The sequence below is a fragment of the Hippopotamus amphibius genome, chromosome 7 (genome assembly GCF_030028045.1).
Source record: "Hippopotamus amphibius kiboko isolate mHipAmp2 chromosome 7, mHipAmp2.hap2, whole genome shotgun sequence".
In the NCBI taxonomy this organism is placed as follows: domain Eukaryota; kingdom Metazoa; phylum Chordata; class Mammalia; order Artiodactyla; family Hippopotamidae; genus Hippopotamus; species Hippopotamus amphibius.
In genome coordinates, this window is record NC_080192.1 from 71,095,040 (window position 1) to 71,111,775 (window position 16,736).

General features: G+C 45.0%; 1 protein-coding gene across 1 annotated transcript; it reads left to right on the forward strand.

Moving 5' to 3' along the window:
- The first annotated feature begins 11,442 nt into the window (after positions 1-11,442).
- SPMIP9 (sperm microtubule inner protein 9) lies at positions 11,443-14,643 on the forward strand. Its single transcript, XM_057740595.1, is given in 3 exon segments — positions 11,443-11,469; positions 12,190-12,282; positions 14,221-14,643. Coding segments are annotated over 3 exon segments (543 nt in total).
- Positions 14,644-16,736: the final 2,093 nt, after the last annotated feature.

Below are 16,736 nucleotides of genomic sequence, written 5' to 3' on the forward strand. Positions count from 1 at the left end.
ATCTCTGGTCGGGGAAAGGTTCCACATGCCTCTGTGCGGCCAAAATATATATATTTGGGGGGGAGGGGGAGCGAGAGAGGAAATCTTGAAACTAAGGGTAATTTTTTTCAAGTTTTAAAGCTTTTCTTTTGATAAGTTCTTATCTATATCTCTGATCTGTTTAATAAATGTGTGCTAAGTATCAGGAAATGGCATGTATCTACACACCACGTCTTGAAATTTTCTTATTTCTCCTCTTAATATTGTTTTTGGTGTTATCTTCTGTCTGGTATTGCTGGAATATACACAGAGGAGCCCACTTACATCAAATTTCATTTATTTCTAATTATTCTCTACACCAGGGTAAGGGAGACATAAGGTCACTTGACTATTTGCAAAAATGCTTCACAGAAAGATATCATCAGTCATCATAGGATCCTGAAAGACTTGCCTACGGGCAAAATATCACCGAGGTCTTCCTCCGTTGTCTCTGAGCTTCAGGGCACAAAAGAATCCCCTTGAGAGCTTGTTTAACATGCTGGCTCCCATGCCTGACTCCAGCTTCCCCCATCACATTCTGATTTGGAAGATAGGGAGTGGGGTCTTGAGACTGTATTCTTAGCAATTACTTGTGAAGGTCCAAGGACCACACTTTAAGATCCACCAACTTATCTTGAAAGTGTCTGTGATCCCCAAAGTCAGTCTTTCCCCCCACCTCCCACTGCCAGGTTTGCATCATGAGGTATGAGGGGGCTGACCTCAAGCTGACTGACCCATCTGTCAACGCGATTCCTTGGGAAGATGCTCCTCTCGCCACCTCATTCCAGTGTGATGGCACGAAGGCAGATCCTCTCACAGATTACGCCGCCAGTGCCAGGTCAGGCAGGGAGGGGATGGGAGTGTGACTTACTGATCACCTTGCCCTTTCAACATCTAATGGCCTGACCCACCACTGACCCCAGACCCATGGCCCAAAAAGCATTTGAAAGAATTTAGGAAAGTTGACAGAGGTACAAGGAGACAAAATAAGCGCGACTAAGGATGTTGAAGTAACTGTTAGGCAAAGTAAGATCTTTTAGGGATAAAGTCTTCTAATTATTTGGGGCACAGAATCTCCACCATGTGTATCTTCATCACCACCCACAGCCCCAGTAATCAGTAGTTACTGGGCACTCATGGGATGCATCTGAGATTTATTATGGGAACGAGACCCTGAGAAGTATAATTTTCCCTTGCATTTCCAGGCCTTTGGGCAAAAGGATTTCATCCAGCCATCTCTAAGGGTATCAAAATCATCGTTTAGTATCTCCACAGTGATGGTTTCTCCTCACGGACATGAACATCCTTCCATTTCAGTTCACCTGAAGGTCCACCTATTTCCTTTAAAGACATACAAGTATTTCAGTGTGGATTCTCCATATTTATTTCATCAGTTCCTGATGATTAGATTTCATTTGTGGCAGGTTTCTGCTATTTCAAACAATTCCATAATGAGCCATGCGACACCTATCGTGGCACGTGTGAGTGATCACTGATGTAAGACCGACATCTACAAGTGTGATTGCTAGGTCAAAGGGTACAGCCATTTAAACTTTAGGCAGATACCTCTAATTGTCTTTGAAAAAGTTACGGCAATTAATATTCTTGACAGAAGTGCCTGTTTCCTCATGCCAGTACTGGAGATTAAACTTAAAACTTTTTTTTGGCACTCTGATAGGTAGAAAATTTCATGTTTATTTGCACCTCTTTGATTTGCAATGATGTGTTTATTGATTGTTTGTATATTTTTATTCTGAGAAATGCCTAATCCTGTGCTAAACAAGAAAAACTTTTTTCAATATTACACTGGTTAATTTTTATAATATTTAATTTTTAGAATAGTAAGCTTTATTACTGGGAAAAATGTATGCTATAAGGGCACTGAATACCTCCATTTTTCACCTACATCCTATAATTTGAGTCTTATTTTATTATTATTATTATTATTATTTTTTTGGCACACGGGCTTAGTTGCTCCGTGGCATGTGGGATCCTCCTGGAGCAGGGATCGAACCCATGTCCTCTGCATTGGCGGGCGGATTCTTAACAACTGCGCCACCTAGGAAGCCCCGAGTCTTATTTTAATAGAATAGAAGCCAATAATCTGGATGAATTGTTTTAAATGCTTTTGAGCACTGCTAAGATAACAAAAAAATAAATTAAGAATTGCAGGGACCTCCCTGGCGGTGCAGTGGTTAAAAATCAGCCTGCCAATGCAGGGGACATGGGTTCCATCCCTGGTCCAGGAAGATCCCACATGCCTTGGAGCAACTAAGCCCGTGCGCCACAACTACTGAAGCCCATGTGCCTAGAGCCCATGCTCTGCAACAAGAGAAGCCACAGCAATGAGAAGCCCTCGTACCGCAACGAAGACCCAACACAGGCAATAAATAAATAAGTAAATAAATAAATGTATTAAAAAAAAAAAAAGAATTGCAGTCTGAGCTCTTTCTGCCAGTCACCGTGCTAGACACGGCTGCATGTTCTACTGTTGAATCTTCTTAACAATTTGTTGATGTTGATGTGATTCTCACCCTCACTTTAATGGAGAATCCTTTCCCTTTTCTACCAAGGAGATTAGGGAAACACAAAGATGATTATAGTGATTCTTTCTGAGGCCCCACCCATGGCACAGCCTGACCAAGATCCTGTTTCTGACTGGGAAAGGCAGTCTGGGAAACAGCTTGGATACTGAAACACTGGGATTTCCAATGACTTGTCAGTGACTGCCACCCAAAGACCATCAGGAACCCGCCAGAGTTTGAACAAATTGGGTTTGTGTCCAGTTGCAAAGAGGGAGAAGACACAGAAGGGGAAGCTGTTAGAATGGGGTGTCAAGAAATATTGATCATTGGATTTGGGCTTGCATTAGGTGATTTGAGGGAGGGCCCAAGGAAGCGAGGCTTTGGTCCTGATTGGACACTGTTGAGAAGCAGCTGTAATTCTGTAATCGGGTATCTTGGCGATTCTTGCCTATCAGGCAGGAGAACTAAGTTGAGACTAAAGAAGCAGGAGCCGCTCATTAGCCAGGATGGAGATGTTTGGTCATCTTGGTGTCCTGGACAGTGTTCTCGCTTTGTCTGTCTTCAAACATAATGACAAAGTGGTCTTGTTTATGTCTGGATCCATTGTGGTCACAGGAGTCTTGTTGGATGTGTGTGTTGTGTGAAACTGTTCGTGTTTAACAGGAGGACACCACAGCCTAGCCATGGGGGCCAGTCTCCAGCTCAGGGGCTGCTTTTCACTTTCTTAGGCAATTTCAGGACATTGAAAGGAAGACCATCCCCTGAACTGCATCATATAGATGGCCATTTTGAGAGGCAAAAGGCAGTTCAAATCTTTTTTTTTTTTTTTGGCTGTGTTGGGTCTTTCTCTAGTTGTGGCAAGCAGGGGCTACTCTTCGTTGCAGTGTGTGGACTTAGTGTGGTCGCTTCTCTTGTTGTGGAGCACGGGCTCTAGGCGTGCAGGCTTCAGTAGTTGCAGCACATGGGCTCAGTAGTTGTGGTGCATGGGCTTAGCTGTTCGGTGGCATATGGCATCTTCTCAGACCAGGGACTGAACCCATGTCCCCTGCATTGGCGGGCGAATTCTTAACCACTGCGCCACCAGGGAAGTCCCAGTTCAAATCTTTTTTTTTTTAATTCATTTATTTATTTATTGGCTGCGTTGGGTCTTCGTTGCTGCACGTGGGCTTTCTCTAGTTGCGGTTAGCGGGGGCTACTCTTCGTTGCGGTGTGTGGGCTTCTCATTGCAGTGGCTTCTCTTGTTACAGAGCACGGCCTCTGGGCGAGTGGGCTTTAGTAGTTGTGGCACACAGGCTCAATATTTGTGGCTCGCGGGCTCTAGAGCGCAGGCTCAGTAGTTATGGCACACAGGCTTAGTTGCTCCGCGGCATGTGGAATCTTCCCCACCCAGGGATCAAACCCGAGTTCCCTGCATTGGCAGGCGGATTCTTAACCACTGTGCCACCAGGGAAGTCCCCAGTTCAAATCTTTTGAGGAAGAAAAAAATGCATAACTAATGGAAATGGCATCAATTAAGTGACAAATGTCTGCTGGAGTGTCATAAATGCTCAGAGAAAAGGGATGTGGGCGGGCAGGGGCAGGCAGGAAATGGGTCCCACCAGAGGTCAGAGAGTGGCTGAACCTTCAGAGAAGGGACGGATTTGGGCAAAAGGACTTGGTTTCATGGTCATGTCTCTGCCATGTCTCCTGGTCCCACTCTACGCTGGATGGTCCTGCCTCTGCACCCTCACCTGTGCCGGTTCATTCTTCCTCTCTCTGCCCCCTCACCAGGTTATAAAGTGCTAGATGGCAGGAACCTTGTGCTTTTCATCTTTTATCATCATTCCAACTACACACCCTTCCTACTACTATACACGCACAGACACACACACAGTGTCTAGCACATACCTCACTCACCTCAGGCAGTCATGTATGAAGCCAAATGCCCTGCATTCTTATCCCAGTTTAACAATTTCCCTGGCTCTTTTGGCACCATTACTCATGGACCCTGCACAACCACCACTGCGTACCAATCCCGGGCCGGCCTATTGGCTGTCTGCCCTCGTGCAAGTCCCTGGAAGGCTCTGGGCCTTAGCCCTCTCTGCTACAAAGAGCTGGGGGTAGCCCAGCCAGGATTTCCTTCCAGGAGAGAATGGGAATCCTAAGAATCGCCCATGAAGCTTCTAAAAGGTAGCTTCCTGGCCTGGCTCCCTCTCCCAGAAATTCTGACATAGAAGGTGGCAGCAGAAATCTAGGTATTAATACACATCCTGGGGGACTCTGAAGCAGCCCGTCACGGTGCTGCCCTTGCAGAAACCCTGCGCTAGGCGATCCAGCTCGTTTCTAGGAGTCCAGAATGCAAGAGGCTGGCAGACCCTATTTTGAGGGCTGGCGAAGGCATCCCTGTGGGGACAGACCTCTCTGATGCGCAAACACGACTTAATTTTCAGAGCCGTCCACTTGAAAGCTAATGACCCGGTTGCGATCCGGCAGGGCAAATCTAGCAGAGTCGGGCGGTGGGACCATCCAGCGTCCCCGCCCCCTCCTGAAGATGCTTCCGATTCTGATGAACTCCGCGGATCTGCTTTTGTTTGTTTGTTTGTTCTTTGAACGAAGGGGTTTCTGTTTCTGCTGAGGGCCTTCCCGGCTCAGATACCCCGTTTGGGAAAAGCAGCGTTTGCTAAGCCCTCCGAGGCTCCCAGCTCCCGGAGGGGGATCAATATCCCCACCGCTCTGGGGGGACGCCTTTGTAGTGTCGACTTGCTGTTTGTGCTTCAGGCTCTAAGGGGAGGTTTGCTCCTAATTAAAGGCGTAAATGCTTTAATCCCCGGCCTGAGGGCTTCCCAGAGCGCATTAGCCGAATTAGGAAGGAAATGGAGTGTAATCCCTTTAATATAAGCCTGGAGGAACTCGAGGGCTTCTGGTTTGGGAGAAGAATTTCCTCCTGTGATTTAACAATATTAACACGCAGAATTTGCTAGACAGAAACCTGGGGCCCAGCTTTCCCTTAAGGGAAAGCCAAGCAGGGTTTCTCGCAGACAAATGAAGTTTACAATAATTAAACTCCCACAGCATACCAGAGCAGGTGCCAAGGCACTGTGCATTGTGTTTTCCTCCTTTAGTTTTCCCATACAATCTGTGCATACATATATTATCAATAAGGAAATAAAGATGATTTGCAACAACATGAATGGACCTAGAGATTATCACACTAAGTGAAGTAAGTTAGACAGAGAAAGATCATTACCATATGATATCACTTATATGCAGAACTTAAAAAAAAAAAGATACCAATGAAATTTACAAACAAAATAGACTCACAGACACAGAGAACAATTCATGATTACCAAAGGGAAAGGTGGGAGGGATAACTTGGGAATTTGGGATTAACAGATACACACTACTAAATATATATAAAATAAACAACAAGGACCTACTGTACAGCACAGGGAACTACATTCAATATCTTATAATAACCTAAAATGGAAAAGAATCTGAAAAAGCATATATGTGTGTGTGTGTGTGTGTATAACTGAATCACTTTGCTGTACACCTGAAACATTGTAAATCAACTATAATTCAATTTTTAAAAAAGGAAATAAAAATGTAGAGGTGAATATCCTCACTGGAGAAAGGAGGGGAGGATTTTTTGAGAGCCTTTGGTGTGCCCTATGCTTTGTATACACTGTTTATTGAATCCTGTCCACACAATCTTTTTGTGTGTGCTTTTTAAATAACATTTACTTCAGTCTAACCATGCTTCTAGAAATACACTCATATTGGTGTCTATTATGGCATTTCGTTCATCTTAGCCCTCACGATTTGAACCCAACACTTGTAATTTAGGCTTTAAAAAAAAAAAGGCAGGATTTGTTTTCCGGTTTCTTTTTCATACCTGACAAGTGTTGAAAAGAACCCCCCCCCCCCCACATGCTGCTGAAGGAGAAGGTAAGAACCACAAGAAACTTACCCATGCCTTGTACTTCAGAAAAATAACATGTATCGCACTGTAAAAAGTTAAAAATTGGTACAAGGTGACATTTTGCAATGGTTCAGTGCAAGCTTTACAGAAGTTCATAACTATTTGAAGTCTGGTTGGAGGAAGTCTGAAGCACAACACAGTGTTTCAATTCTCAATGAGGAAACGGGGACCCTGAGGCTCCAGGAGTGAACTTGCCCACATTGGTTGCTGCATAACCGTGACCGTGGGTGGCCCAGCTGAGGGTTCAGCTGGGCTCCGCAAGTTGTTGCATTAACATTGCTCATTAACTCCGAAGCCAAGAGATCCTGCAGAACATCTGACCACAGTGAACACGGCAAACACAGGGGGCCAAGAAGAAGACTGAGTGCATGGACCCCATCCCCTTTCCACTCTTCTAGCCTAATTTACCCTCCTGCTGCCCTTGACACTTGTTTAGAGAGGCAGCGGGATGCTTTTCAGGGCAGTGTCACACCCCAGGGCTGTGTGGTCCCTAAACACAATAAATCATCTCTATGAGCTTCAGGTACACCTCCGTCACCAGCAATTTCAGAGTATGTGTCACGTGTCCAGAGCTTTCTTCCCTGAGCTACACATTGTTGCAGCCACTTGGATGCCACACAGGCTGCATAACTGCAATACGATGGTCCTACTCACCAAACGGCTCCTCCTCCAGCCTTTCCCGTCTCATCAAAGGACCATCAACCCCTATAGACTCATTCCAAAACTGGGACTCATCTTTGATACCTCTCTCTGTATTGCTGCCGCTTTCTAATAACAGTTAAATCCTAAAGAGTTTATTTCCAAAATGCCTCTTTTTTTTTTAATTGGAGTATAGTTGATTTACAATGTTGTGTTAGTTTTAGGGGTACTAAGTGCCTCTTGAATCCACCCACTCTTCTCAGGATCTACCACTGTGTCCTCCAACCTGTCCCAGCCACCATCGTCATCCAGTGGCCTGCGAATTCATCTCCCTGTATCCCCTCCTCCCCTCCTCACGGGCCAGTGTCCACCAGAGTTCTTTTGACATGCCCATCCCATCGCATCATCCATCCACTCAAACTCCCCTGTACTTCCGTGAGTCTCAGGATTGAATCAATTGCCCTCCTATACCCCACCAGCAAAAGCCCCCGCCACTCTCTCCATTCTGGACCTGCACTTGTACCACCTCCCTCTGCTATAGCAGAACAGCCTCCCTCCCCTACAAGACCAGTCTCCCTTCAACCCTACAGCAGTGACACAGGCCTGAGAATTCTCCTTCTTCTTTAGGATGTCACTGCTTAAGGCAAGTCCTCCCTAACGAGCCCCCAAGACCTTATTAGGTCCCTACATTTCATGTTTCTCCTTCACAACTGTAGTTGAAGACTCACTTGATTATTGATATACTTCTCTATCATTATGCTGTAACTTCATAAAGGTAGAGACTGTTTCTGTTCTCTTTCACTACTATAATCACAGGCCTTTGCACAGTATCTGGCATTGAGCAGAAACTCAGAAAATATGGGTGAATATTGGTATGAAGAACACCAAGTATATCTATTTAACTTCCTACATTCATTTCAGGCAAATATCACCTCCCTGAATTACAGATGATCCAGCTGGCTCCTGTTGAACTTACATGATTTAACCAAGGATGTAAGGAGAGAAAGTATCAGGACTTGAAGTCAGGACTCCAAAATCTACTTGGTAATATTGTCCTGAAAAGTATATCCTTGATGCACAAAAATCACGTGTTATGGCTTCCATCTCTGCAGCTATCCTATTTTTTACCCTGTTGTTTGCCAGTGTTATCAAATTCACAAGCATGTCTTGAATCCCTATACTTAAGTGACAGGGCACTGAGGGGATAAAAGGTAAGACCCAGTTCTTTGCCTGAAGGTTCCCACAGTTTGTTAGAAGAAATAACCCCTTTAGCTCTCCAACCTTGAATTTGTTGGGACTACTTCAGCTGTAAGGAACATATTAGCTCACATAAACTGCAAAACCTAGATGTAGTTCCAGCTTCAGGCATGGTTGTATCCAGGGACTCAGTGCCCTCATGGTGCAGTCACTCTCTGTCCCCATCTCTTGGATCTTCTCTGATGATTTTATTCCCAGCGAGGCTCTCTCCACATAGTAGCAAAGATGACCTCAGGCAGCTCCAGGATCCCATGGTTCTTCATGCCCACTATCTCAGAAACAGAGAGCCTCTTTCCCAAGAGCTGGGGATGACGCTCACCAGCCCACCTTGGGTCATGAGCGTCTCCCTGAATCTAGCATGGTGGCCTAGAAGATAGAATACTCTGGGGACAACATGCCCATTGAGAGCTAGGGTAAGATCAGCACAACCCAAACTACATGATTCTTAAAGGGGAGAGAAACAGCTCTCTGAAGGGAAATTGGCATGAAAGAAGGGAAAGTCAGAGATTCACGACAGGCTCCCTCTCTCAGCTTCGTACCCTCACCCACTCCTTTCCTTGGCTCTTCTTGTTCCACTTGTTCCTGTCTTACAGGCTTTGCACTCCTGACCCCTGTGCTGGGAAGCCCTTTCCTCCAGATCTTTGCAGGGCTGGTTCTTCCTACACTTCAGATCTCTGCTCTGATGTCTCCTTCCTTCTTAGACCCCCTTATCTGAAGTGCCTCAGTCATTCTCCCACACTCATCTTGCTTCCTTGCTGGATCTAATAGAGGCTGAAATGCTTAATACTTTGTTTGCTCTTGTGTTTTGTTTGCATCAGAATGTAAGCCCCGTGCAAGCAGGAATTTCCAACTGTTTCATTCACTGTTGAATCTGCAAGGTTCAGAACAGTGCCCAACACAAATAAGTGTTCAATAGATGTTGGATGGGTAAATGAAAGGAGTCTTATGGTGGCATCTAGTGAGAAACCAAGGAAAGCTTTGTGGAAGAGGTAGCCCACAGAGAGAGTGGAATTTGTGTGTGCATGTGGTAAATATATTAACATTTGCACAAATGGTATATATGTGTAAAATTCATCATTTTAACCATTTTAAGTGTACTCTTTAGTGGCATTAAGTTTTGGGTTGGCCAAAAAGTGCATTCGGGGTTTTCCATAACACCTTACAGAAAATCCCGGATGAAATTTTTGATCAACCCAATACTTTCACAATGTCGTGCAATCCTCCCAGCCCCCTGGCAATCACCATTCTACTTTCTGTGTCTGTGCATTTGATGACCCACGTATTTTATATAAGTGGACTCCTACAATATTTGTCCTTTACAGTCTAGCTTATTTCACTTAGCGTAATGTTTTCAAGGTTCATCCACGTTGTAATACATGCCAGAATTTCCTTCCTTTTGAAGACCGAGGAATATTCCATTGTGTGTGTATATCACAGTTTGTTTATCCATTCATCCCCTGGAGACAATTGGTTGTTTCCATCCTTTGACTGTTGTGAATAATGCTGCCAGAAACATGGGTGTACAAATATCTTTCCAAGTCCTGCTTTCAGTTCTTTTGGGTATGTACCCAAAAGCGGAATTGCAGGATCGCATGGCAAGCCTATGCTTAATGTTTTGAGAAATCATCAAGTACTTTTCCACAGTGGTGCACCATTTTACATCCCCACCAGCAATGCACAAGTTTCTCCACATCCTTGTCAGCACTTGTTATTCTTTGTTTTGGATTACAGCCATCTGAATAAGTGTGAAGGAGTGTGGAATTTTGACAGACAGAGGAGGGATAAGCCAGCCTTTCAGGCAACAGATGCTTGGAGGGGCTGTGAAGTGTATTCAGTCACACACCATCTAGTGTCACAATCCCTGGGGGGTTTGTTTACCTCCCTCTCCTGGAAATAGACTGATTCCATAGAGCACTGGAAAGCCCTGCATCCCTGGTACCTTTCAATGCCACCAGGCTTCATGTTGGCTCAGGTGTCCTGGGACACCAGCAATTCCCCGTGAGAGAGGGTAGGCCAGGGACAGGGGGACAGACACGCAGGAGGTCATGTCTGTCACCCCATCACAATGCCCAGGGACTGTGACCAAAATAGCCTGCATCGTGTAGGTCAGGGTTCACCTCAAAGACAGCTGTGGCCGTGGGACACGGCAGCAGGACTCTCCAGGTGGCAGGGGCACTTGGAGTAGGAAGGGCTGGGGCATCATCGTCCTCGTGGCACAAGGAAGGGTAGGTGCTGTTTGAACTGAAGCTGGTCCCCAGCCTGGGAGAGGAGCTGTCTATGCACAAAAAGGAAGGGACACAGGGGCCATTTAAGGTCTGTCAACCACCCTGCTGGTCCACAGCCCCTGAATGGAGTAGGGCTCAGGTCAGGGTTCCAGGGGAATGAAGTGAAGCACCAACCCAGAGCTTAGAGAGCCAGGCACACAGATAGGGTGGCTCAGGGAGCTCCCCCAAGCCCAGGCAGGAAGGCCTCCCCACTAAGATTTCAAGACTTGGGTGGGCGGGGCGGGGGGGGTTGGCAAGGGGCAGGGTTGGACCCACCCACTGCTATTGTTAATTGAGAATACAGAGTCTCTCAGTTTTCTTCACTCTGTGCGCTGTGGTCATCTCATCCCGGCTCTGGGATCCCGTTCTGTACACATCTTCACAACTGGGTGTCAATGACATTGTCCTGATAGCTCACAATGGGCCAGGTTGAGAGCAATTTAGCAGAAGTTGGCAAAATGCCATAAACTGGGGTTTATTTGCCCCCCCAAAGGTGATTGTTAAACATTTAACCCCTACACCATTTGCCCTGCTATCAGATTCACCTCCGCTTGAGTGGTAAATCTGATGTTCTCAATAGCTGTAATTCCTTCTGAGTCCTGCTGCAGCCCCTTTGTCCCAGGACCTCTGTCTATCAGCCCATTTATCCCTGCTGCTACCACCAACCCCTGGTGATTCACCAATGTGCTTGGTTGCTGCAGCTTTAGGGACAGGGGCTGTTTTGCCCGCCTGTGGCAGAAGTGGGGCTAACCAACTTGTCTTGTCTAGGTCGTCTGCTATGGCAGGTGCGGTGTACCTTGGACAGGTGAGTGTTGTGGGTTTCTGTCCTCTGTGACCATCTCAAGGTTGGGCAGCTTTGGCAAACAGCCCCAGGGAGGGCCAGGCTCCTTGGGGCCCCTTCTGGACATCATCCTGTAATGATTTGTTTGTTTTCCAAACAGGCAGAAGATAGCTAAGGGTTTATAATTTTCTGGGGGTTCATTTATTTACTCAGTGTGCATTTATTGGCACCCTTGGTGTGTCAGGCAGTGTGCTGGGCTTTGAGGCTTCAGAGATGCCTAAGATTAAGTCCTGATCTAGTGTTTTTCATTAAATCAATGACAGTGCACCATAATCACCGCTGTAGTGAGGGACGTCAAGTAGGCTGTGGAGACAGAGAGGAAGAGTTTAATTCTTGGGAGGTGGAGAATAAAAGGGTGGGACACATGTTTGGGGGGAGGAATTTAATACGGGTTTTAGAGGATGTGTAGGAGTTTGCCAGTGGGTGAAGAATACACCTCATACAGGAGGTAACAGCATGTGCTGGGCATCTAGGAAGAGTCGAAAGCCGTGAGGCTGGAGTGGAGATAGAGGTGGCCAAGGGGGATGAGATGGTAAAGGCGAGTAGAAGCCAGATCAGGCCCTCGCTGTCTGTAGGCCCAATAGTTGGCCTTTGTCCTACAGACAATGGGAAGCCACTGAAAGACTTTATGTGGAAGAAGGACAGGATGGGATCTCTTGTTTCATGTTCTCCCTTACCCTTTAGGCCCCTGTGGATTTAGACATATATCAAAGCTCCTACACTGTCGACTATAAACCCTACAGGAAATATAAATATGCCAGGGTCACCCTGGAAGAGGTAAGAAGTCACTCAGACCTGTCTGTTGAATTGCCCATTGAAATCATCTTTATTCCATTTTTATTATGAGTTTGGACATTGGGGGCACTTATTGAGAACAGTATCCAAAGCCAGGAGATCTAAAGAGGTCTTGTGTGTGTGTGTGTGTGTGTGTGTGCGCGCGCGTGTGTGTGTGTGCGCGCGCGCGTGTGTGTGTACATTTTAAAAATGTACATAAAGTGTAAGTTATGCATACAAAAGAGAGTAAATAATAAACATTTACAGTTTAAATAACATTGATAAACACCAATGTATCTATTATCAATCAGCTTAAAACACAACACATTACAGCCCTGTTCATACCCCTCCCCCCACTTCCAGAGGTAACCAGTCTTCTGAGTTTTGGGTTAAACATTTGCTTGTGTGTGTGTGCTTGTGTGTGCATGTGTGTTTAGGTTTACCCTGTATGTATGTATCTCTTTAAATAAATTATTTAGAGTTGCCTTTCTGGAACTTTATTACATATTGGATCATATCCTTTGCCCTCTTCTGTGACTTTTATTGTTTTGCTAAACATTACTGCACGTTGTTATTCATTTTCTGCTGTATATTATTGTGTTGCATGAAGATGCCATGACGTATTTGTCCCCTCTCCTATCAGTGGACATTGGGGTTATTTACTTTTTTTTGTTAGTCCGCCCACTCCCAAATGCTGCAGTGAAGATGAGACACAGCCTCCCGTGGAGAAGTCCACCCATCTCAGGAGTGGAATTGTTCATCATAGGTGACATTACTATTTTCCAAAGCAGGGGCATCACTGTTTTCACCAGCACAGTCTTGCAGCTCTCCAATCTTGCCATGCCTTGGTATTGTCAGACCTTTTCATATTTTCCAGTTTGGTGGGTTTGAGATAATATTTCCTTGTGGTCATAATTTTCATTTTGCTGATTATTAATGAGGTTCAGCATCTTTTCATTTATTCATGGTTAGTAATTATTCTGTTTGTCTTTTGCCTATTTTTCTATTGGGTTGCTTGTCTTTTTCTTATTAATTCATAAGAGTTCCTTAAATATTCTGGACATATTTCATTTGTCAGTTAAATAAGTGGCAAAATTCCAGTCTGTGGCTTGTTTTTTCACTTTCTTTCACTGAATAGAAATTCTTATTTTAATATAGCCAGATGTATCAGTCTTTTCCTTTATCATTTGCTCTTTGTAAGTCTTGTTTAAGAAATCTTTTCCTATGTTGAGGTACCCCCACTAATATTTTTTTAATAAATTTATTTATTTATTTATTTATTTATTTATGTATGTATGTATGTATTTATCTATCAGCTGAGTTGGGTCTTCATTGCTGCACACGGGCTTTCTCTAGTTGTGGTGCTCAGGCTCCTCATTGCTGTGGCTTCTCTTGTTGTGGAGCACAGGCTCTAGGCATTCAGGCTTCAATAGTTGTGGCACATGGGCTCAGTAGTTGTGGCGCATGGGCTTAGTTGCTCCGTGGCATGTGGGATCTTCCCGGACCAGGGATCGAACCCGTGTCCCCTGCATTGGCAGGCGGATTCTTAACCACAGTGCCACCTAGAAAGTCCCAGCCCCACTAAAATTAATAAGAAGATCCATACAAAGGTGGAACATTTTAAGAGATGCATTATTTAGAAGTACATATATGTTTATATATATAAAATATTTCTAGAAAGATACAAAACACACTGATGACAGTGGTTGCCTCTGGAGATGGGACTAGAGAGAGGAGGAGGGTAGGATATAGACTTAATTTTCACTATAAACCCTTTTGTACTATTTCAGTATATCTCTCTGTTGTATATATTACCATTCAAAAACTATTAAATTTAAATTTCTGGGAAAAAAAAGTGTGCTCTGTCCTGGCTACTTCCAAGGAAAATGCTCCATTGTCACCTGTCTCAGCCCTCCCTTCATGTGTGATTTGTTTCCACAGCAAGCAAAGCTGGATGCCCAACTCTGGCACAAAGAGTTTTACAGACCCACCCCCAGCCCCAACCCCAAGCTAGAAGTTGGATGCCCTGCCTTCAAAAGACCCCACATGACCGCCAAAGACCTGGGGGAACCTGGCTTCTTTCCACCACAGGACCACGTGGCCCCAGCAGAGAACAAATGAGGGTTCATCAGCACCTGTCCTTCCACGTACCCAGCATCGCACGCCCTGTACCTGGCCCACTGCGATCCCAACCAGATTCACCAGAGTGCCGACTTCCCCTGCCTGCTGGAGCCCGAGTGCCAGCCTGCTGCAGAGGTGGGCAAAGGCTATTTTCTGCTGCCTGGCTGTGCCTGTCCTTATCACTGAAGAGTCAAAGTCCCCATCCTGAACCGATGGGGGCCCTTGATGCCATTTTACCAGTAGGTAGGCTGAGGACACCTCCCAAGGGCACTGTGGAAATTCCTCCCTCTCATGAGGAAATCCCTGCTCTGCCCTTGGAGCACGGATCAGAGAACTAAAAATAAAACTCTGGAAAGACGTTCCAGCAGCACAGGGACTGTGCTTGTTTGACCTTACTCCCTGGCCTGCCCTGGGGCCCAACATCCCCACCATAGAAGGAGGAAGGGAGGGAGGGAAGAGGGAAAACGGGTATGTATGGAGGGCTGGAATAGGTGTGGTGTTTCATTGTAAGAGCGCTGCTGTAAGGAATCTTACTGTTTAGGCATTTACTTACAAAAAGGGAAAAATTGTGTTTTCCATAGTCATGTGAATGTTGGGTGTGACTGTAAACCTTGAAATGCTGTTGGATAACATTTTACCTCAATACTCTTAATTCATTCACCTCTCTCACCCTTGTAACAATCAACAGTAACCATTTAGAGGGCATCATTTCATACTTTTCTTCTTGCACAGTGGACCTTGGTAAACACAAGGTATGAGTCAGATAGGAAACAGGCTAAGCTGTTGTAACAAAGAGAAACAAAGAACAGAAGTTTGAACAACATAATCGTTTCTCTCTCATCTAACAGTTCAGAGGTTGGCAGGTGAGAAGGGGGAGGGCATTCTTTGCAGCGGCTTCCAGCTCTGTGTCCAAGGTGGCTGCAATGGACTAAATTGTGTCCTGCACCCTCCAGATTCATATGTTGAAACCATAACCCCCAATGTGACTGTATTTGGACAACAGGCCTTTAGGAGGTAATTAAGGTTAAATGAGGTCATAAGGGTGAGGCCCTAATCTAATAGGATTCATGGCCTTCTAAAAAGAAGAAGAAGAAAAGAGAGCTATACACACACACACACACACACACACACACACACACACACACTCTGAGGAAAGGCTATGTGAAGACATAGCAGAAAGGTAGCCTGCAAGTCATGAAAAGAGGTCTCACTGGAAACCAAACCCTGCCACACCTTAATCTGGGATTTTCTAGCCTCCAGAACTGTGGGATAATAAATTTCTGTTGTTTCAGTCACCCAGCCTGTGGCATTTTGTTATAGCAGCTGAATAGGCTCATACAGTGACTGACTCCATTATTGATATTTTTTAACTAGCAGAAAGTGAGAAACAACCAGGGGGGTTGAGGTGATTTCCCTTTTAGGGAATGCAGAAATAATATTCTTCACTTCCAGTCTTGTCCTCTTGGCCAGAGCTTAGCCACATGGTCCCACCCAACTGCAGGGAAGGCTGGGAAATATCATCTTTATCCTGGGAGGCCATACACCAGCTAGAAGTGAGCAGTTAGTGTACAAGGAAAGGATGAGTTTTGGTAGATGATTATCCATTTTTGCCACAATACATGATAAGGCTTCTCCTTTATAGGATCACACTAAACACCGGTGCTTCCATAGGGAATCTGGTTAAAATGCAGATTCTGGTTCAGTAAGTTAAGGATGGGAAGGAGATGCTGCATTTCCAGCAAGCTCCCAGGTGGTGCCAGTGCTGCTGGATGATAGATCACACTTGAGTGATACGCGATACTCTGCATCTTCCTTTTCACACATCATTGCTTATGGATCTAATTGTTTTCATGGCTGCCTGATAGTCCATTGCACTGATGGATTTTGATTTATTAAACTATTTTCTTGTTAGTGGATAGGCATGCTTTTTCCAATTTCCTCCCTGTAAATAATGATGCAATAACTATTCATGAACATATATTCTTACAAATCATGCTTTGATTTCTGTAAGGCAGAATCATACAAATGGGATTTCTGGGTAAAACCACATAGGTATGTAGTGTTAATAGATACTACCAGAAGAGCCCCCTTCCCACCTGCAGTGGGTAAGAATGCCTCTTTTCCCATCTCCTCACCAGCACATGCATTTTGTAGATATTTAAAATTTTGGGCAATTTGATAAGATGGAAAATGGTATCTCATCATGGTTTTAACTTAGCTACTAGTGAGGTAAAGGGCCTTTTTTTCTATCATTAGCCATTGGATCTTTCTCCCTTGAGTTATCTTCTCATCAATTTATAGGAGCCTTTTGAGCATTGGCCACGATAACCCTTTAT